The sequence below is a fragment of the Tiliqua scincoides genome, chromosome 1, assembly GCF_035046505.1.
Source record: "Tiliqua scincoides isolate rTilSci1 chromosome 1, rTilSci1.hap2, whole genome shotgun sequence".
NCBI lineage: Eukaryota > Metazoa > Chordata > Lepidosauria > Squamata > Scincidae > Tiliqua > Tiliqua scincoides.
Window position 1 is genome coordinate 253,383,519 of NC_089821.1, and position 22,077 is coordinate 253,405,595.

The window sequence follows — 22,077 nt, forward strand, 5'->3', positions numbered from 1 at the left end:
AGTTTCACAGTCCTTCGGACACTGTCCATTATCATTTTCCTATTCTGAATTTCCTAGGCATGTTTTTTTCCCCAATTCCGAACCGTAAATTGTATTCCTTTATAACATAAGTGTTAGCTGAAGACAGAGAGATGGATGCCTTTTAAGGTTTCCTTTGCCAAGCTTAGTAATATGCTTCGGAGTGCAGATAGCTATCGGGAGACAAAAACCGACTTCCCCCTGCTAATTGTTAATTCAGCAGTAGAGCAGGAAAGCTTTAATGTGAGCCATAGCTTTTATCTTTTTTGATGACTTAGGATTCTGTTTTCAAAAAAATTGCCTGGCTAATGGACATGCATTTTGTGTATCTAGATGACTTTTCAGTTTTCACCTGTATTGTGTCGGCAATATACTGCTGAATTCAATTTCAGACCTGTTTAGCCTGCGAAAGTAAGATTTGGCCCCTGTAGGTACAAAGAGCTCGTGTTCTCATTTTTCTTCACAAGATGTTCTTTCTAGTGTAATTTCAGTACTGTACAAGATGTGATCTTACTGTTACACCTGATTGTCAGCAAGGGACTTTTCCCTGTGAAGTTATAAAAACTTAGAAATGACTAGGATGGAACCAGTATAATAACCCTGAATCATGCTGAGTAGTAAATCATGTTGCATAATTGTCCAAATAAGTTTTCTTAGAGATTTTAAAAAATGAAAACTACTATTATCTTGTTTAGATCAATAAATATGCATGATGTTTGTTCACTGTATTTTAGTGTTCTTATAAATATGCACAATGTGTGGGAGTTAAATTGGAGCACTCTATCAGAATGCTGTCCCAAAGGAGAATCAGCTTAGAATCTGCCACTAAAATTCCTTCTGCCATTTCTGATTTTGCTAATCGGGTGTGTTTGCTTTTTGCTTCTGCTGCTCAGCAGTACGTTACTTCAATACATTCCGCCTTATAATGATTCAACCTGGAATTCTGTTTTACATAGTAAAGCATAAACACATTTGTAGCCTAAGAAATACTATTTCCTAAGTATTTGATAACTCCCTAAAATTTTCTTACTTTATTCCATTTGCAGATACTGATGGGTCAAGTTATGGTAGTCCTATATTTTATTAAATAGTTTTATACCAGTTTGATTCTTTTTTGAATGAAATGTGAAATTGGCCCTGTAGTTCTTTTTTACCTATAAATGATTGCTGTAAGAATAACTGTAATAATACTTAGTATGATCAAACCCTGGTATCTGCGGGTCCAGCATCTGTAGATTTCACTCATCAGGAATGCCTGTGGATACTGGGGTCTGAATTTAAATCCATTTTTTTTAAGTGCAAAAATCAGGATTTCTTCCTTTTTGTGGCCAACTGTGCCATTTCCAAGCCTAGAGCTTTTAGTGCTGAAAGACCTACTTCTAGGTTACACAGAGGTTCCTTTTTTATCCCAGGCTTGCTCCAGAATGCATCGCAATGTGCACATCTTTGCACCGGCACTGCTGGCTCTCGAGCAGCCGCAAATATGCCTTATGACATGTTTGTGACACTTACAGCCAGCACCGGGAAACCTGTGATGGCTCAAGGGGAGGGTTAGGATTGGGCTGGACATTGTTGAATTTCTGCATATTGGAATGCTGTAGAAGCAAGAAAGAAGGTAGTGGTCCTAGTTGAGTTATACATGTGCATATATACAAGTGATGGATAAACAATTATAATGATCCTCTTGGTAGATTTAAATAGCAAGATGAAATCATGCTGTATTGTCCATTATCTTTTTTTATGATACTGTAGTAACGAACCAGTTTATGTCTTGATAATAACTGTTGCACAAATATCACTTTAGCTCACGGTGGCTGATTTCTTGGCTACTTTACCCTTGCTAATTGTGTAAGAGGCACTTTTTCAAGTGGATGCTTCTTTTTTTAGCAGGGGGAGAGTAACTGGCCCACCTCACCCCAGCACTGTCTGTTCTAGTGGCTGTCTGCTGGTATTCATTTGCATCTTTTAGATTGTGAGCTCTTTTGGGACAGGGAGCCATTTAGTTATTTGATTTTTCTCTGTAAACCGCTTTGTGAACTTTTAGTGAAAAGCAGTATATAAATACTGTTAATAATAATAATAATAATAATAATAATAATAATAATAATAATACTTTCTCATTTATTTTTCTCCCTTTCAGGCGTACGCCTAGACAGAGTACGTGGAGGTCGCCAAAAGTACAAGCGCAGAATAGATGCAGAGAATAGTCCATACCTGAATCCTCAACTAGTTCAGCCAGCCAAAAAGCCATGTAAGTATATATCAGATGATGGTCTATGTGTGAAAGTAAAGTGAATTGTATTCATTATGTTCCTTATCAATGACAAGTTTGTAAACTCTTCATACCATCCTAGTCTTTTATCAGAACAGTAAAAGATGCTTTTAAGGGTGAGAGTTTGTTAATGTACAATTTATGCAGTACACATTTTACATTTACAGGTGATCTTTTTTCAGTGGTACATAAAACAGCTCATGCTGTGATCATTAGTTCATTGAAGCTTCTAGTCACAGATTTTACAAGAAAGTGGTTTTTGTAGTTTTCACTTACTAAACGAGTTTGCCTGCTCAACCTCCCAATGAAAATACATTAGGAGCCTCATTAATTTATAGCAATAGAAGGTTGACGCACTAGCATATTACACTGAAACAAGAATATGCTACACTTACAACAAATGTGGAGTAGTTTTCTTGCTGATGTGCATATAGTTCCCCCTTCCTGAGGTGTTAATTTTCTCATATCCCGCCAATATTAAAACATTCCAGTGAGCTAAAAGTTTTCTCAGATTACACAGTCATGCAGAAACAAAGCTAGTTGTCTTACACTGCAATCCTATGCATGTTTACTCAGAAGTAAATCTCACTGTATTCTGTGAGGCTTACCCCTGTGTAAGTGTGCATAGGATTGCAGCCCTAAAGCAGTATCCCAGTTTGTCAAGGTTTGTCAATCTACAAAAACATGAATTAGTAACCCAGAGTGTTTGTGAATGCTTTTGTATTTAGATTGTCACTCTCAAAATGGCTGCTTTGATGTCTAAACCGTGGCACAGTCCTCTGGGGTACAGAAAACCTTCACTTTGGACAGGAATAATAAAAGGTTCTGAGAATTACATTGATAGTGCTTACCTGGTTGTGTCAAAAAGCAGTGTCTTTTTCCACCTTCAATTCCCCAGTAGGGGACACTGCTGTGTACAATACACAGGAGCATATGGGGATCTGGAAACGAAATAAACAGAGTTTGAACTGTAAGTAAAAGGGCATTTTAGCTATGTCGAAGGGAAAAGAAACCAGTTTTACATAAAATTAAGGCTTAAGTGAACATATGGCATCGTTTCCTTTTGCCTTTCCAAAAAACATTATGCTGATTATACCTTCAATTGTCCAATCTGGCATCTTCCACACAGCCTGCATAAGCTGTTCCGCCACTCTGTAAATACAATCTAGGGCTGCATTAAGCAGATTTTGCGCATTATAATAAAAACTTTCTGATAATACAATAAAATTCAATAAACTCTAATGCTTAATTTCATTAGGGGTTTAGATTTTTTGGATGCACAGATTGCCAGCTTTTCATTTATTTTATATTGTATCATTGAGTTGAATTGCTGACAGCTCAGCACATGCACACACAATTAAGCCTTTTATCATAGACATAGGTTAATGCTGCTGGGCTGAAAATGCCAGGAATTGAAAGTGCACAGTTCACAGCGAAGTTGTCCTGTGTTAGCCCTGTTCAGAGCTATGCAAGAATGCTACTGTGTTCTTTTGCAGTCACCATTCATTTCAAGGGAGTTTATCTTCCCAGTGGATTGTGATACACCTGGTGAATACACCTGGAGTATTGTGTCCAGTTCTGGTCACCGCATCTCAAAAAGGATATAGTGGAAATGGAAAAGGTGCAAAAGAGGGCAACTAAGATGATTGCTGGGCTGGGGCACCTTCCTTATGAGGAAAGGCTACGGCGTTTGGGCCTCTTCAGCCTAGAAAAGAGACGCCTGTGGGAGGACATGATTGAGACATACAAAATTATGCATGGGAAGCATAAAATGGATTGAGAGATGCTCTTTACACTCTCACATAACACCAGAACCAGGGGACATCCACTAAAATTGAGTTTTGGGAGAGTTAGGACAGACAAAAGAAAATATTTCTTTACTCAGCGTGTGGTTGGTCTGTGGTACTCCTTGCCACAGGATGTGGCCTGGATGCCACATCTGGCCTGGATGCCTTTAAAAGGGGATTGGACAAGTTTCTGGAGAAAAAATCCATTACGGGTTACAAACCATGATGTGTATGTGCAACCTCCTGATTTTAGAAATGGGCTATGTCAGATGCAAGGGAGGGCACCAGGATGCAGGTCTCTTGTTATCAGGTGTGCTCCCTGGGGCATCTGGTGGGGCTGCTGTGAGATACAGGAAGCTGGACTAGATGGGCCTATGGCCTGATCCAGTGGGGCTGTTCTTATGTTCTTATGATCTTTATAGCCAAAGTCACCAAACATGCATAAACATGCATAAACATGCATAAAAAGTCATATTTTAAAACATGCAAAAAAATAGCTGCAACTTAACTTTAACAGTTTCCGTTAGGCTGTAGTGAACTTGCTTTCAGTCTATCGTGCTTTTAAAAAATAAGTGGTTGCTGATCATTTTTCATTGCTGATCCTGTAAAAAAATGGGAGGATTTATAAAACTCAACTTTTGTATCCATTCCAGCAAGTGTCAGGAGGCAAACAATGAAATCACTTTGGCTGAGGAAGTAGCCTGGGAGATTTTCTGGGTTCTGACAGATAGTTTGTGCACAACAAAGGCAGAGGAATGAAAATTGGGTTTTATTGATTCTAATTAGGGAAACATTAAATAAGATTTACCTAGGAACCCTGCTTGTGGCTATTCAGTTTCTTGACTGATAGGGCTTCCTGAGCACATTCAAAGTGCTCCTATGTTTCTACTTGAATACATACAGTGCTTTTCCTGATAGCAAAATAATGGGGATTAGGAAATGTTCACAACAGGCATGCTTCTCTCTCCTCCCTTTTTTTATTCCCTTTCTTTTCACCAGAACCCAGTGGTCTGCCTACAGGTCTTGTCATGTTGTCAGAACAATTGGCTGATAAAATATTGTGAAGCATAAATGAAATTGTACAGCAACTTGAATCCTTGCATAAAGAAAATGTTTTTCTTTAAGGAAAAAAAAATACTCAGAGCATATTTTACCCCTTTTTTCTCTACCATGTGTGGTGTTCCCCCCCCCCAGCATCTTTGTTTGTCCTCTGAATTTGTGCACATTGTCATCACAACAAATCCAAATCTCGAACTTCTAATTGACACATCCAGAGTAATCCTTCCATGAACTAAAACCCACTCCATGAATGCAAGTTCTCTGAGAACAGAAAGAGCATTCCATTGATGCAGAGCATCCTTGTGCAAGCGAAAGGGGCCTCTTGTGCAAGCAGAATGCTCCCTCTGTTCTTGGAGAGAGCTTGTGTTCAGAGTGCGCTTTCGTTCAGAGACACATTGCTCTGGATACAACCCTAAAGCTGTAATCCAATGCATACGTTCCTGGAAGTTAGCCCCACTGAACATGGTGGGGCTTACTTCCAAGTAAACAAGCATACACTGTACTTAAAATTAAAAGAAATCCTAGTATTTTATGGTTATTCATTTGCACGTGCATGTACAGCACATACACACTTATATTAATGATAGACAAACCTTGGACTCTTTTAAAGAAAAAACACAGTGAAAATATGTACTAATTTACTTGGGTAATTTAGGAGTTCTGACAAGCTTTACAAAAGCCCTCTGATCATAAGTAAGTAGCTTAATGGGAAGGGAGATCTGCCCCTCCAAAAGTTTAACATTAACATGGAAAGCTGTTTATCAGAAAATGTTAAAACCACCATCCATCATCTTTAAATGAGATAAATATTCCCCATTAATCAGTTTGATAATAAAGAGCATATTGGAAAAGATTTATTTTGTTGGCATAGCTTTGGCAGTTTCTATGCAACTATGAGCATATGCCTCAGGGCCTTTTCATATAAGTTACACTAAAATCAGGTTTTTTGAATTTCCCTCATCTGTAATTTGAATATAAAATCTATGTTGGCTAGAATGTCTGCTTAGGTTTGAAATAAACCCTCTTCTGCTTCCTGTTTCACATCAACAACATCCACTAGTGATGCATTCCAGATGAAAAGTGCTCTTCTTGTCACTTGCAAAAATACTCTTATTAATAATAATAAAGCATTCTTGATGTGATGGCTTGCAGTTGGCTTTTGCATTTGTTTTTCTGTAAGACTGATGTACCTCACCTTCCTGACACACACATTTGTAAAATTCTAGAGACAATTGATCAGAGCTCCAGAGTAAATGGCAAGTGGAGCATTAACAATTTTTTAGAACAAATTAGGCTAGTTGTTAAAGCTGTTGACTGCAATTCTGTACCCAGTTGGGCATCACAGTTGATGTCATTGGAATTCAAGCAGGATTGCAGCTCTTTGAACAGTCTTGTGAGTCACTTTTGCTTTTTCGGAGTCTTCCCCCTTATGATACACTTATCATAAGCCCTATTTACAGGCTAAGTTCATGGACATACGATCTACGTACAGTGTACACAGTTGTTGATCTGTATGCATGTACAGTAATTTATACATTACCGTCAATGTGTGTGCAGTGATTAGGTCCATTCTCTGTGTCTTAAATTAACTCATTTACAAAACTTATGTACAATATAATGTGTGACTAACCCTATAATCATTGGGTACTGAGAACCCAGACCACTGGTCCAATCTTACTATTACCAAGCTATGGAAGTTCAAGATGAATACAGTCATGCCTCAGTATCTGTGGGGGTTCCATTCCCGGAACTCTCATAGATGCCAAAACCCGTAGATAATCAAATCCGCAGGTCAGGCCCCCTTGGTGTCCTCCAAAAATGATGAAAGCTGTGCTCTGGTCATGTCCGGAGAGCCTTCCGAAGGTGAAAAATAATCACGTCAGTTTTCAGCTAAAAACTGGAAGTGACCATTTTCTGCTCTTAGAAGGCGTTCTGAGGATCCGGGAGGCCACGTGCAGCCTTTTTAGCCCTCAGAAGGCCCACCAGACACAGCTCAACTCCCGTTGTGTTCTGAGGGTACAGGTCTGGCCAATCCGCAGGTTTGGAACCCACAGTTAGATAAAACCACAGGTTCTTAAGCGTCCATACATTTAAATTTATTTAGGATTACTCTTGTAATATGGTGTTTCCCAAACTTTTGATAGATTGAAAGTAGTCTCCCACCCCCAATTAAAACAAGACAAATTAAAACAAGACAAATACTGCCTCCTGGCATCCTTGCTTTCAGTTTGGCCTGTCGTTCAAAGCTCAGAGATGAGTCCATGCTTTGGGGACAATGGTACAGCTTTTGGGTGGTGGATTCATCCAACCTGGTGGCTTAGTTTTTCAAGGTATACTCCAGCTCCTTGATGTGCTACAGTAATGTTCCCTAGAACACAGCCTTGCAATTGCTGATGCTGCATTGGCATCCTTCAGTCTTGGAAGACTATGCTATCATGCTCTGAATGATGGTTCTGGACCAGAATGTCCTCTCCAGAGCACGAAGCCTGGGTAAAGTAGATATGGAGGATAGACTGTTTCCCATGCAGCAAATCCCCCATCTCCACGTCACTGGAATGGTCCAATGGAAAGACAGAAGCCAATACAGTTAGTTCCAGCAGCATTGCAGGAGTTGCCAGAACGTGACTGTGTTCAGCCATGAACTGCCTCGGGACTCCGGCTCTGGATTTTGCCTCAAGGTTGACTCCTGAAGCCTTTTCCATAACTGGATGTAGCCACAAGGAAGTGGAGGTTTGGGATCAGAGTTTTCCTTCTCTCAGATGAGCTGCCTTCTCAGGCTATCGAGTCCCATCTACCCGATGGTTGTTTAGTTGCCTCTTACGACAAGTACAGCCAAACTGAGGGCCTATTCTTATCCCCAGCCCCCAGGGGTGCTGGTGCTAGAATTATGAAAACCCTGAAACTTGAAATCAACTGCACCTACCTCTACAGTTCAACTTCTTCCTCTTCTTTAAAATATTTTTTTATTAGAGAGTGAAGCTGAACGCTGAACAGAAGAGGAGTTGTAAAACATTATAGACTGAATTATTCACATTAGAAGAGATCTAGTTTCCAAGATGGAAAATGCTAATTGGAGATAGCTAGCAGAAATTACAGAATTCAGCCATTTGATTTTTATCCAAGTTGTACTCCATCATTAATCAGGTAGAAAGGTACAGCAGTGCAAATGTTCATAAGAGGTTAGATTCACTTCAAGGGTCCCAAATATCATCAAGTCCAACTTTGTGCGGTGACAACATCCCCTGAATTAAAATCTTTTTGATGGATGGTCGCTTAGTCTCTAGTCTAAAATGCCTTTTGCTCTTTGTCCAGTTATCCAGACAGTTAATTCTTATTTTCTTACTGTTATAAGCTATATACCCAGTGCTAGCCAGTTAGCTGTTTATTAATTTATTTTACTTAGGGTGCCAAAGTGGCTGCCACAACATCCTAAGCACCCCAGGCAGCCACTGCTAGCTCCTCAGAGGAAGTGGACTGAGGGGGGAAAGTCCCTTTCCCCCGCATAAGGAAAGTAGCCCAGCAATGCCTCTTTAGCCAGAGCAGAGTAATGGAGTTCCATGTCAGGCCAAGAGTCCCGCCCCCTCCTGCCCTGTTCCCTTCCCCACCCCTCCACCCTCCCCCCACTCCAGAACACCTTCCCCAACAGCACCACTTATTTCTCTGCCGCCCGGCGCTCCGTTGTGCAAAGGTCAGGATCGGGCACGTACTTACTAAGGATGCAATTCTACCCTACACTGAAACAGGAATGCCAAGAGGCTTGCAGTGTATCCAGCGCAGGATAGGGACCCAAAGTGGCTCAACCAGAGGCAAGGGGAAACTTTTCCCCTTACCTCCAGGTAAGGCGCCTTTACCCCTTTGGGTCTCCTGAATTGGCACAAGTCTGAGGAGAGCAGAGCGACTTGAAGCTGCTCCAAACTCCCCAGGAATGGGGGTCGGGATCCAGCATAAGTGCAGTTTGAATATGATTGTAGACTCCTCATTTGACTAGTGGCATTTGGCTGTATCATTTCAGATTACAAGTGAGAGGTGCCATTTTTCAATGCTCCCTCATGTAAACAGCTTCTTATAGGTAAAATTAAAAGAAAAATACAGAAACCTAGCACAACATGGGCAAAAGTTCTGACTGTTCTATTTTACTATTTCTTGCTGTTCTATTTTACTATATACAGGATATTTGTTTCCATTTGGATGTATTTCAAACTGCAATTCTGCCACCTGCAGTCTGAAGTCAAATCTTCCACTTATTCTCACATCCTTCCGCTACCTGCATAAATTAAACCAGGGAGTGGGCAGCAATACAGAATTGCAAACCCCCTTCACTTCCCCCATCACCTGCATTTCCAGCTTTCCATCTCTACTTCCCTGCTTCCCATCCATCACTGAGACCATTATCATTGACAGAGTAAAAACTCTGCCCCCATTCCCCTGCAATTGAATTCTGTAGGTTCATATACACACATCCTCTTATGCATATACATGACACAAACATTCAGATGCACTTGTTAAAAAGAAAAAAGAAACATAGACATGCGTGCACCCACAGAGTGCAGTGGACATACATACGCATGGGTATGGTACCTTGATCAGAACCAGTTGTCCTGGCTGCTCCTTCTTTACTGTGCTCCTTCAGCCCCTGCTGTCCTTTGGTGCACCCAGCTTCCACACAGCAAGGCAGACTGGCCAAACAGGAAGAAACCCAGGCTCATGTATGCAGAAGGGATACCGGGTTTTGGCAGATGGACTGTCAAACAGATGGTGGAACTTCTGAGGAGGCCAGCTCTTCATACAGTGTGGTCATGAATGAGCCTGTGTGGAAGTCAGCCCTAGAGCCACATACCTGTAACAGCGTGTTATGTCCCCTTTGTTGGCAACCTTCAGTCTCGAGAGACTATGGTATCGCGCTCTGAAAGGTGGTTCTGGAACAGCGTCTAGTGTGGCTGAAAAGGCCAATTCGGGAGTGAATATCTCCCCTTAGTATATATCTCCCCTTAGTATAGAATAATTAACACTTAAAAGAGATCTGCAGTTATTTGGGAAGCACCAAGATGGCAGGTCCTTCGTTGATGCTCAACTTTATAAACTGCTAATAGCAGGCTTACTTTTATATATAGATTTATTATTACATTTTTATTTCACTTTCTCCAAGGAGCTCAGGGTTGTGTATATGGTATTCCCCTTCCTCCATTTTATTGCGGCAATATCCTTGTATGAAGGGCTGTTCTGGGAGGTGGTGGTAATTCAAGGCCACCTATTAATTGCTGGAAAGGGGATTTGAATCCAGGACCCCACCTCCACCCCCAGCCAAGCACTCTATTTCATACTGTCTCAGCAATGAGTGAGTGAGTGAATGAGGACGTACCATATACCCAGAATTAAATGTTTGTGCCTGAAGTAAACAGCAATATTATTTCAGTGGGTCAGAGCTATTTTTCACAATTATTAAACTTTTGGGTAAGTCCTAAGTGAAATCAATGGAGCAGTGATGCAAAGTTCAGTTCTTATCCTTGTAAATAGAGTGATTAGTGATCTATGTTCTGATCTGTCTTTACAGATAACAAGATTGTCTCCCATTTGCTGGTGGCTGAACCAGAAAAGATCTATGCCATGCCTGATCCCACTGTGCCAGACAGTGACATCAAGGCCCTCACCACTCTGTGTGATCTGGCGGACAGAGAACTGGTGGTCATTATTGGATGGGCTAAACATATTCCAGGTACAAAAGATGTATATTCTGGGATTTCTGTCGTTAAAGACAACCACATAAAACTGTTTTTATTACCATGTTAAACATTTCTTTATTTTCTTTTTCCTATGCTTTGTTATTTCTATTAGTTTGTCTGTAGCTTTCAAATTATGATAAATAAATAACAAATAACAATGAGCTGCAGCACTAGGAACCTCTAATATTATATGGTGATACCTCACCAGTTCTTAAACTCTTGGGTAGAGTTTGAACAAGTAAGGACCCAAAAATCCCAGTCCAAATATCTTGGGGGCTGTGACCCCACTGATGATGATGACGATGGTGATAATATATTTAGGGAAAAGGTTAGGTTGGTAGAGAGGACTGTATTTTCTCTCCATCACATAAGTGGCAAAATTTTTGTGGTTTGTTTGAGAGGTCATTAATTTTTAATCCACAGTTCTTCATCTGTTACTGTAGGGAAGTCTGCATTGATCAGAAAACATGCTCATGTTAGGGTTAAGCTGGGATAAAAGAGAATCCTTTTTTTCCTGATAAACCAGAAGTGATTTCCCTTTCTTCCATCTTAGCCTATTTGCCTTCTGGCCTGAGGCTGCAATCCTATATAAACTTTCCTGGCAGTAAGCCTCATTAAAGACAATGGGACTTACTTCTGAGTAGGCATGCATAGGATTGTGCTGTAAATGTCGTAGGGCCCAGTCCTATCCAACTTTACAGCTCTGGTATAGCCACAATGCAGCCTCGTGGTAAGGGAACACATGTTCCCATACCTTAAGAAGGTCCCAGTGACTCCTTCTCCACTACATGATACAGTGCACACCCCACAGGCTCAGTTGCACCAGTACTGGAAAACTGGATAGGATTGGGTCCTTGTGCTGCAAACCTATCCCCCACCTGTCTATGCAGTGCAGCAGCACCAACAGAGTGTGCACTGCATCCTATGGAGCAGGGACAACCAGATGGCCCAGGAGAAGTAATAAAAATATTTTTACTTACCTCTATGTAAGCCACCTGGATGCCAGTGGGTGTCTTCAGACCGATGCCAGCTATTTAGCCAAGGGCTGTCAGGCTGGAAAAAGTGGGAATAAGATCCAGCATGCGCAACTGCCACAGAGATCTACCACCTCTTGTCCTTGAATTGCCCTCTGCTTGCCTACCCTGCCCCTCACACCAATCCTCCCCCAAACTATCCATGACCTGTCCCCACCACCGCTTTATCTGCTCCAATACAGCCTGTATGAGCTGTTGGCACACACACAGGGCTTCCAGCTGTTTGTGCTGGTGGTCCTGGTCAACTATTATATCTTCGCAGCTCTAGTTGATTTATGTGTGGCTTCTATTTAAATGTGTTGGTGCTTTCAAGTGGACGCTAATGCAACTTTAGCCTAAAATTAGAGGCAATGCTAATTGCCGTGCTCATTCCAAGCTACTTTGAGTGCTTTTTGAGCCAAGAAGGGCCCAATCTTATTGAGCTTTCCCGTGCCAGTGCAGCCATGCCAATGGTATGTGCGCTGCATCCTGCGATGAGGGTCCAGTCACATAGGCCTCCTCAAGGTAAGAGAACCTTTGTTTCCTTACCTTGGGGCTGTATTGTGGATGCATCAGACTGGGATAGGATTGAGCCTAAAGTGGGATAAAAATTATCCTAAATACTTCTTTCCTGGCTCTTCTGTGCCAAGTAAATGAGGTCCTTAATTTGCCACAGATGGATAGCCTACGGAATGCTAATTGCCGTTATGCAGTTGAACAACTTTGTGGCCACAAGATGTGGTGATGGCCATTAACTTAGATGGCTTTAAAGGGACTAAGCTGGGAGGACATCAACCAGTCTGTCAGTGGTACTGAATACCACTTGCTGGAGAGCAACATCAGAAGAGGGCTTCATGTTCTGCTTGTGAGTTTTCCAGAGATATTTGGTTGGACACTGTAGAAATCAGGGTGCTGGTCTAGATAGATCTTTGGTCTTAGGGCTGCTCTTGCAATGTTGTGCAAATGCTGCAGTGGCTTAAATGACACCCACATCGCACAGAGAAGAAATATCCCCAAAATGCAATTATCTTGCTTGTTTCCTTCCAACTAAGGCAATAACTGGAGGTATTATTGTATTGGCAACCTTCAGTCTCGAGAGACTATGGTATCGCGCTCTGAATGGTGGTTCTGGCACAGCATCCAGTGTGGCTGAAAAGGCCAATCCGGGAGTGACAATCCCTTCCACACCGGGAGCAAGTGCAGTGTGTCCCTGGTCTGTCTCCCTGGCTATGGGCCTTCCTTCTTTGCCTCTTTGCCTCAGACTGCTGGCAAAGTGTCTCTTCAAACTGGGAAAGGCCATGCTGCACAGCCTGCCTCCAAGCGGGCCACTCAGAGGCCAGGGTTTCCCACTTGTTGAGGTCCATCCCTAAGGCCTTCAGATCCCTCTTGCAGATGTCCTTGTATCGCAGCTGTGGTCTACCTGTAGGGCGCTTTCCTTGCACGAGTTCTCCATAGAGGAGATCCTTTGGGATCCGGCCATCATCCATTCTCACGACATGACCGAGCCAAGAAAGAGTATGGTATGTCAAAAGACCGAGTGTTCCTTGCATTTTCTGAAGATGTGCATTCCAACATGTACGTGCCTGTGTGTACATGCTCTCTCTCTCGCTCGCTCTCTCTCTCTCTCTCTCTCTCACACACACACACACACACACACACACACACACACACACACAGAGCGAGAGAGAGCCCTTCCTCTCCTTTTCAGTTTCTCCTCTCATATTTAGGAATGTTCTCATGGCAGTGAGTGAAGCCTGCACCAATATTGTAGACACTGTTAACTGCTTTGTGAGTTAATAGACAAGGCAGTTTGCAGAGCTGTCAGTTTGTTCCCTTTCACAGATATTAAATTCTGGACTTGGGAAGGAAAGAATGAAATACCTGTTCATGTTTTTAGCAACATGAAAGGCTGCATTTGTACATTTCACTCAATTTGGATTTGTGTTGGCATTAGGGTGCCCTAAAATAGCTGGCATTTGAGGCAGCTATTAGCCATGGGGACAGCTGTACCATAATGTCTTCAGACAACATAACTCCTCTCCTTGATTACATGACCAATATAATCTGTATTAGAGACCTAAAACCAAAGGTTGGACTTTGTGCACTATGTGGCTTTTCCCCTCAGCCTCTTTGTCTCCTTGTTGCTTCAGCTCCTTTATGTCCTCCTCAACAACATATTTTCCCTTATGTCCTGGGAACCTGTAAAAGATGTCCTTTTGGTCTCTTCCTTGGTGCTTATCTCAACTTCTGACATCTATACTGACATCTTTTCTTGAGCCTCCTGCCTGTCATCTATTCATCCATTCCTTGGGACCCCACTTTTCAGCCCACCTGTTCCATGGTCCTCTTTGTGTCAGGTCTCAGCTGTGTGCAGTTGTCAAAGGAGAACTACGATTCTGGAATCAGGAGTTGTGTGGGAGAGTTTGAGCCAATGGACCAGAACAGGAATTGGAAATAAAGAAACAAAACCAAGAATCAGAGATGAAGACAGTAAACCACAACAGAGCCATTCTCAGAGCACACCAGGCAAATTCTCAGCCCAGGCAGCCCATCCTGAAGGCCATCCTGTCTATGATGATCAGCTTTAGTAGATAATATCAGTTCAGTGCCTGAAAATACTTCACTGTCTGAAAGGTGTTCCACCATGCAGTTATGATAGTCCACCACATGGAGCAGCTGCACAACTAAGGCTCCTGACACCTTGTTACCATGCCTCCAGCATTCTCTATCTAGATCCAAAATAGCCCTTTCTATCAGCAACACAGATTTTCTTCTCTGACAGCCCTCTGTAAACTTTTTTCAAACTTCCAATTCTTCACTCATAGCAGCTACACTGCACTGTCAGATCCTATTCTCTGTATTCAGCAGTTCAATAAGAATCAGAAACGTGGGCAGCTTTTCAGTTAGTGCATTACCTATGGCGTGAGCCTATCAAGTGCCTCCGCCATCGGAACTAATGTTCCAGCAGTGGAATGCACTTGATGGTGTTGCAAATGCTGGTCCAGAAGTGCCCATTGCCACACAGTTCTGGACTGCTGCTGCCTCACAGACAGCGAGGACCCTCTACATAGCAGCAACTAGAACCCCCATTGACATTGGTAAGTTGGCAGTGTGGGCAATTGGAGTGGAGGGACTGGGGCGTGTTGGAGGTGGGAGGGTGTTGCTCCTGGCACAAGCAATTTGCGCCAGATGCTATGCCTTCCAGAGCCTCCCGACATGCCCTCTTTGTCTCCTTGGACTTATGCCAGCTGTAGAGCTGGTACAGGTCCAAGTACACCCATTGCTGATTGAAGGGCTTGCAAAGGGGTAAGGGAAAATATTTTCCCTTGCCTTTCCAAGCCTCCCAATCGCTCTCCACCCTCCACCATAGGATGCAATGCTACATGGCTGCATGCTATGGCAGGGAAAAGGATAGGATTGGGCTGTTAGTTACTTGTACTACCAACTGCCGGAGAGCAACAGTGGGAGAGGGCTTCATATCTTACTTGTGGGCTTTCCAGAGACATCTGTTTGGCCACTGTGGGAAACAGGATGCTGGGCTATAAGGAACAACTGATTGGTTAGATATGTACTTAGTGCATTTTAACCCATTTCTGCGCAGTTCACAGGTGTACACATTTGATCCCTATTGTGTATATGCAATGTTGGGCAGAAATAGTTTAAGATTACAACTCTTACATAGGATATGTTTTAGTTACAAGTTTGGGATACCATCCAGCAAATGCTTTAATCCCATTAATTTCATTGCAGTGTAAGCATGTTTAGCTAAGAGTTAGGTGTTGCCAGTTTTTGAAACTAAATTTCCACCAAAGTTGTGGGACACAGAATGGATTCTGAAACCTGTTTTAAATGTTATATGGGACATGAAAGAAAAACTTAAAGAGGTGATGGTTCACAGACCTGAATCTTGTTTAAAGTTGTTCACCATGCTGATCCATGTAGTATAAGCACACCAGAAAGCTATGTTCCAGATGAGCATCATGCTGGTATCTTAATGCAGCGGTCATGGTTAATAACTCTGTTTAAATATGAAGTTGGCATGTGTGGGTTGTCTTTGTTTGATACCTGATGTCAGGAATACAAAAAACAATCTGGCTCACAGAATTCATTAGGTACACTTTTGCAGATTCTCCAAGCTTAAGTAAGTGGGCTTTGAGAATTCTGCAAAGGTTCAACAACAGAGAGCTTGAAAATCCAATGGTAGCACTATGGTCATCACCTCAAACTCCACTTATAGGTCCAAGAGACATCGTGCTGGGAACAGAATGATATACAATGTGGCCCATGGCCCAATTTAGCAAGTCATTATGTTTAACATCTAATTGTATTTAGGTGCTATATACCTGAAAATCAAGACAAAGCTTTACCAGAAAGCATAAAATCTAAATTAATAGAAAACATGAGGAAGTGGTATAAGAGACTGGGGAAAAAATGTTTTACCTAACACACAAAGTTCACGTAAACAGTAGATTTAACCATTGCCTGTTTATGGCAAATGGTTTTTGAGTTCTGTTATGGGATTAGGAGGAAATCTATAGTCACATAGAGTACAACAGAAGCGGAGTGTATTCTGTGTTCTGTATTCTTTAGCATCCGCAACAAGAGTAATAATATCTAATTACAGCATGAATCAACTCTTGATTTATATTAGATATGGTGCAATCCTAATGCTTCCTAGCACTGGCACAGCCTAGTGTGTTGCAAACGTGCCATAAAACACGTTTGAAACACCTGGAGAGTAAGCTGCACTGGAGGGAAGGCTATGCCATCCTGCTGATGCTGGATTCAAGCTACATGCCCGATTAAGTAGGTAAGCTCCCCCTGAGGTGCACAGGGTGGGGAGGTGGTGTTACAGGGTTGGGGGAAGGTGGAGAGGGGCGTGGATCAGGCCCAGGAGGGGTTGGGATCAGGGGTGCTATCATGCATCAAATCCTATTTCCCCTCCTGGAACTGAAAGTCTGACATGGGGCTGCTTGGACTTCACCAGCAATTTTTCTGGTGCAGATCAGAGTAGCCCCATTGCACAGGCTGGGGTTTTACCAAGAGTAAGGGGATATATCTCTCTTACCCCACGGAGACCTTTAGCTTGCTCCTAGCCAGCGTAGGATACAGCGCGTGCCACACATTGGGCTGCCCTTGTGTCAAAGCCTAGTATTGCTAAACATTTTGACTTTGATTTTTGCTTAACCACACATTCATCACTAGTCACATGGTTGGCAACAGCATGGTTCTTTGTTCCACTCCTCACCCAAACAAAATATTGTGCTATGGTCAACCATGTTTACTACCACATCCGCCCCTCCCCATGAGTTTGAGTGGACCCTGACTGAACCAGTCTTTCAGCTTGGGGAAGTATGTGTTTAGTGTTCATTTGTGCATCATAGGCCTTCTGCTAGCTAGAGCTATCCTTTCAGGAGCACATGTCCACATGTGTATGGGCCTGGCTGGATCCAGATGCCTGCCTGTGTTGATAGGATTTCTAGATGAATTGACAACGAACATAAAAAACAACTGCAATCACTTTTTCAGCAGATAGTTCAGCAGGTAGACTTTGCTTCAGATCCATTTTATTTAAAAAGAATCTTCTCCTTAATCCTAGGCTTAATACTTTGGCTCAGGGACTGTCTCTTCCAGTGAATTGGAACAATATAAAACACAATTCTGCCTGATTCTAATTGCTTCCCCAAACCAAATAATAAACAACAATCAATACACATCTAAATCATAATTTGCTTATAAAGGGAGGATAGTTACATGCATTCTGAACTGTTCCATATTTTCTGCACAGAAGAAATTTAGTTGTTCAGAGTTTGCATCACAAATGGCTTATAAACGAGCTTTTGAATCATGAGCAATGTTTTTCTGGTACAGTTAACTTATTTCTGTCTCCTTAAACTAGTTTGTCTTTATGCTTTGAATGCTACAGTAATTTCTTTAATCAAATTGATGGAAGTCCCTTTCCCAGCCCACACTGAAACCAATTTATTGGTCATGATACGCCAGCTATGTTACTAACAGTCGTAACGAACTGTCAGGCAATATCGCAGTGAAGCTAATTTGAAGTCATTAGGTGTGCAGCGTTCAGGCAACAATTTGTTACAGTGGTTAGGAACACAGCTGACATTTCTGAATGGCTTTGTTCAGAACAGGTCTAGATGAGCCCAAGCAAATTGTAAACTAATTTAAACATCACTCTGTATTATACTAGCTACTTTGTCTTACACTGGTTGCTAATAAAGCACCACAGATTAAGTCAAAGCTAGTCAAATAGGTGAGTTTGACTTTCATCTCTGGACAATGCCTACATTGGTCTTACCAATATGGGGTCCTTGCCCTAGAAGTCGGTCAATAACACATCATAGTGATTGCCAAAGATCTTCTATCAGTCTGATTTCTGAATAGCTTTGCTTTGAGTTTGGAAGAAAAGGGGGGAGCAATGTTTCAGTGTCTGCTGTTGGTGGTGAAAGCTGCTTTAAACTGGCATTCTAAATTACAGACACAGAATCTGAACCAATTGCGAGCCGTTGAGGAAAATTTCCATAGCAGGCCAACTTCAGAAGCAAATTCAAAACCTGGTTTGCCTTGGTATATTACAGCTGTTAGCTAAGTTGGCATCCACTTGGCAGGAGGGTAAGGAAGATTGGGTGCAGAAACTACCCTCTGATAGGCCTTGTTAAATGCAAAGTTTAATGATGAAGTTTTTGCAGGTTAATGCCGAATCAGTGAAGGGCTAAATGCAAAAACTGGTGGTCTGGTTCTTAAAGTGTTCAGTTTGGTTTTGAATGATGGGGAACTATGACTGCCAAATCAAAGCTGATGACTAACATTGGTATATAGTCATTGCAACGGAATGACCCTGTTCTTGCTAGTATCAACAAATGGATCCAGGTCATATAAAAGATTGAAGACATGTACATTTTGGAAAATTGATATTTCCCCTAATTGTAGAGGCAGTTAGAACTAGGCTGTCAGTTTTCCTCACTGATAATCAAAATAGTTATTCTGATGTGATAAGTTGTGGCCACTTTCTAAATCTGTATAATTTTTTACATCTTGGGAATGTCAATTGATTTTTTTTAATGACTGTAACTACAGTGGTACTCAAAATCTCAATGAAAGATATGATGTAGAAACCATGTCCCAAACAAATTCTGACTCAATTCCACTGAAATTTCATTTCCTAATGTATAGAGAAATTAAAGTTCTGCATAATTTGAACCAGTTAAAAAAAAGAAAAGAAAACTCAGCTAGAGTGCAGAATTCAGTACAACTTTTATATAAATTATTTTTTATGTAGATAAACATGATTTTACAAGTCGTTAAAAGGAAAATTCAAATAAAAATCCATTCGTAGAAGATGCACTATTGTATACTATATTCCATATCCACTTTTTCTCACCTAACAACTTCAGAGGTTATTATCCAATTATATTAAATTTTCTTAAATTTCACTAATTCAGTGTGTTGTAAGAGTTTAGTGAACAAAAAGATATATAATTCTACAGAAAAGGAACTATATTGAAAAGTGAATCTGTCTCTCTCACACACACACACATTCACACACTGTTCACACAAGCTTTATGGAATTAACCCACTTGCATTAATAAATCAAACAAATGAACAGTGGTGTTGTGAATCATGACCACATCTTATCTGTAAAAGAAAATGATCACACTGGCATTAGGAAATTCTTGACTTTAGTTACAGGAGCGTAAGAACAGATGATGGTGCCCTAATAGCCCTTTTTAAGAATGACAGGGCCCAACCATTAGCATCCTTTTATATCTTTGGAAATTGCTCATGCCTCACTTTTCTGGTTCCTATCTGCCTGACTCTTTTTTATTTCTCTTTCAATTTCATCCGCGCTCGGATAAGCGCATACTAACACACTATGATTGAGCTGTAAAATGGAACGCTGTCGCCTCTAATCTCTTTTATGTAGATATGGAGGTACTTCCACACTCCACTTCATTCTCTCGCCATTGTTGGCCTTTACAGAATGGGTTGCCGAGTAATGGAAGCTCACACTGTCAAATATTAGAGCTAGGTTTCACAGGGTGTGATAAGAAGATTATCGGCGTAGCAGTCAGATCTATTGTTGCTCTTTGTGTCCGATTAAAATATTCCTATATACTGTAACTTCGTTAGTAAAATATTACAGGTATTTAGGAGGGCAGTAATCTTCATTGAGACAATACCTGCATTAGTTGACCTAGATAAAGTCACGAGTTAGGTTTATGGACTCTTACTCGGATTTGGAAAACGTTTGGTAATTTTATTTTGCATTGCATTTTGAGGAGTGTCAGTGTGCTTTTGGACATCTTTGGAAGAAGTCCATTTTTTTCATGAGATGAAATTCTGCTGATGTCTGACCACAGTTCCAAAGTCACTTAGGCATTATTTCTATAATGCAACTGTCTCATTGGCATTCTGCAAAAACGCGCAATGCTCTCCTTTTACTAAGTGGAAGCAGGAAACATTAAGCTGTTTAAATGGGCATAACAGGAAGTTTAAGAGACAAAATGTACTCTGTCACTTTGCAGACACAAATCAAGCAGACAAAGACCTTTGCAACTTTTTACACTTAAGATCAATTTTTGATACAAAAACATTACGTCTTGAGTTGTCTTGCAAAATGTATTTGAGTCTATATTGTAAAATAAACTCCCTTCAAGTGTTTTTCAGACTTACTGCATTCAAATTTGCAAAATATTTAGCAATGACTTGTCTGTCATAACCTACTGGTTGCTTTTAGAGCCCAAACATTTCCTTCTCTTTTTCCCTAAGAAAAAGAGAGTTTTAAAATTGTTTGTAAGTCTGCGATTAGTACTGAGATATAACATCTTAATATTTACATAGTATACTTTAAAATCTGAAATAATCTACAGATCAAACTAACATTAAGTGCCTTAAGAAGTAGGCAAACTATCTGACTGCAATCAAAGGCCACTTTTATAACCCTATACATCAAAATATGTCAAAAAAGCAAAGTTGAACAGCAGTCTGAGGAAACTAACTCCATGATATGGTAACTGTTGATCTCACATGGAGACCATATTCACAAGAAATATCACCATGTGAAATAATGCAGCAGAAACATTGTAAGATCATAAGGAGCCCCATTGGATCAGGCCAAAGGCCTATTTAGTCTAGTCCTGTATTTCACAGTGGCCCACAAGATGCCTCAGGTAGCACGCAACATGAGACCTGCATCCTGGTGCTCTCCCTTGCATCTGGCTTTCTGTGGTAGCCTACTTCTAAAATCAGGAGGTTGCACATATATATATATATACACATACATATACACATACACATATATATATATATACACATACAGACACACACAGTTTTCTGAGCACTCCCAGCACAGCTCCGTCACACACAGCCTGTTTCCCCTCTATGGGAACTAGTGAGTAGAGGTAGAGTAGCGAAACTAAACTGCTTTCTAACACATTTAGCTCATTCCACCAGCACAGGGGACATCAGCTTTCGCAGTGCTAACCAGTAGCTCAACCACCACTCCCTAAATAACAGCTTTTGAACAAAGGAGCCAGGGAATCCTTCCTGCTTCCTAAAGTTCCCAGAGTGCAAGGTGTGTTCAGTGCACTCTGCACTCACCTGGCTCCCTCTACGAAATCAATAATTATTCAGTAGTATGACCAGCAGTCCAAGGCCTGACATCTCTGTTGATTTTGCCATGTAAAAAAAGTGATGCATGAATCATCCATTAAGGCTGGTTCAGGCATTTAACTCACAACACCTACATATGATGAGGTGTGGACCCACCTTGGGAATGTACTGATTCCCAAGCATACTTAAGAAGCTGCGTGTGAGCCATGCATCTCTTTAGAAGTGGGAAAAATTATGAGAGTAAAGTGAATCAGAAGTACATAGGAATATATGAAGCTACCTTAGTTCAACCATTGGTTCATGTATGCCCATACTGTCTATTCTGACTGGTTATATTATCCAAGGTTCAGGGTCTCTGGCACCTGAGGTCCAAATAATAACTGGAAATGTCAGAGACTCAACTGATGATGTTCTGTATGCCAAGCATATGTTCTACCAGTGACATGTGGCCTCTCAGTTTGTACATTGAGAAGCATATCGCATGCAGTATCATTTGTGTGTTAGTAAATACACATTCTTGAGGAGTGGGCCTACTTTTCATAATGCATTGAAGTTTGTTACTTTGATGAGCTCAATAA

General features: G+C 41.3%; 1 protein-coding gene across 4 annotated transcripts in view; it reads left to right on the forward strand.

Annotated features, from left to right (window-relative positions):
- ESRRG (estrogen related receptor gamma) overlaps positions 1–22,077 on the forward strand; it is a 509,743-nt gene that overhangs the window by 427,182 nt on the left and 60,484 nt on the right. For all 4 annotated transcript variants that reach the window (XM_066618961.1, XM_066618952.1, XM_066618969.1 and 1 more), the window contains exons 4-5: positions 2,159–2,269; positions 10,688–10,849. In XM_066618961.1, coding sequence (XP_066475058.1) covers positions 2,159–2,269; positions 10,688–10,849 — 273 coding nt within the window. The remainder of the gene's footprint in view (positions 1–2,158; positions 2,270–10,687; positions 10,850–22,077) is intronic.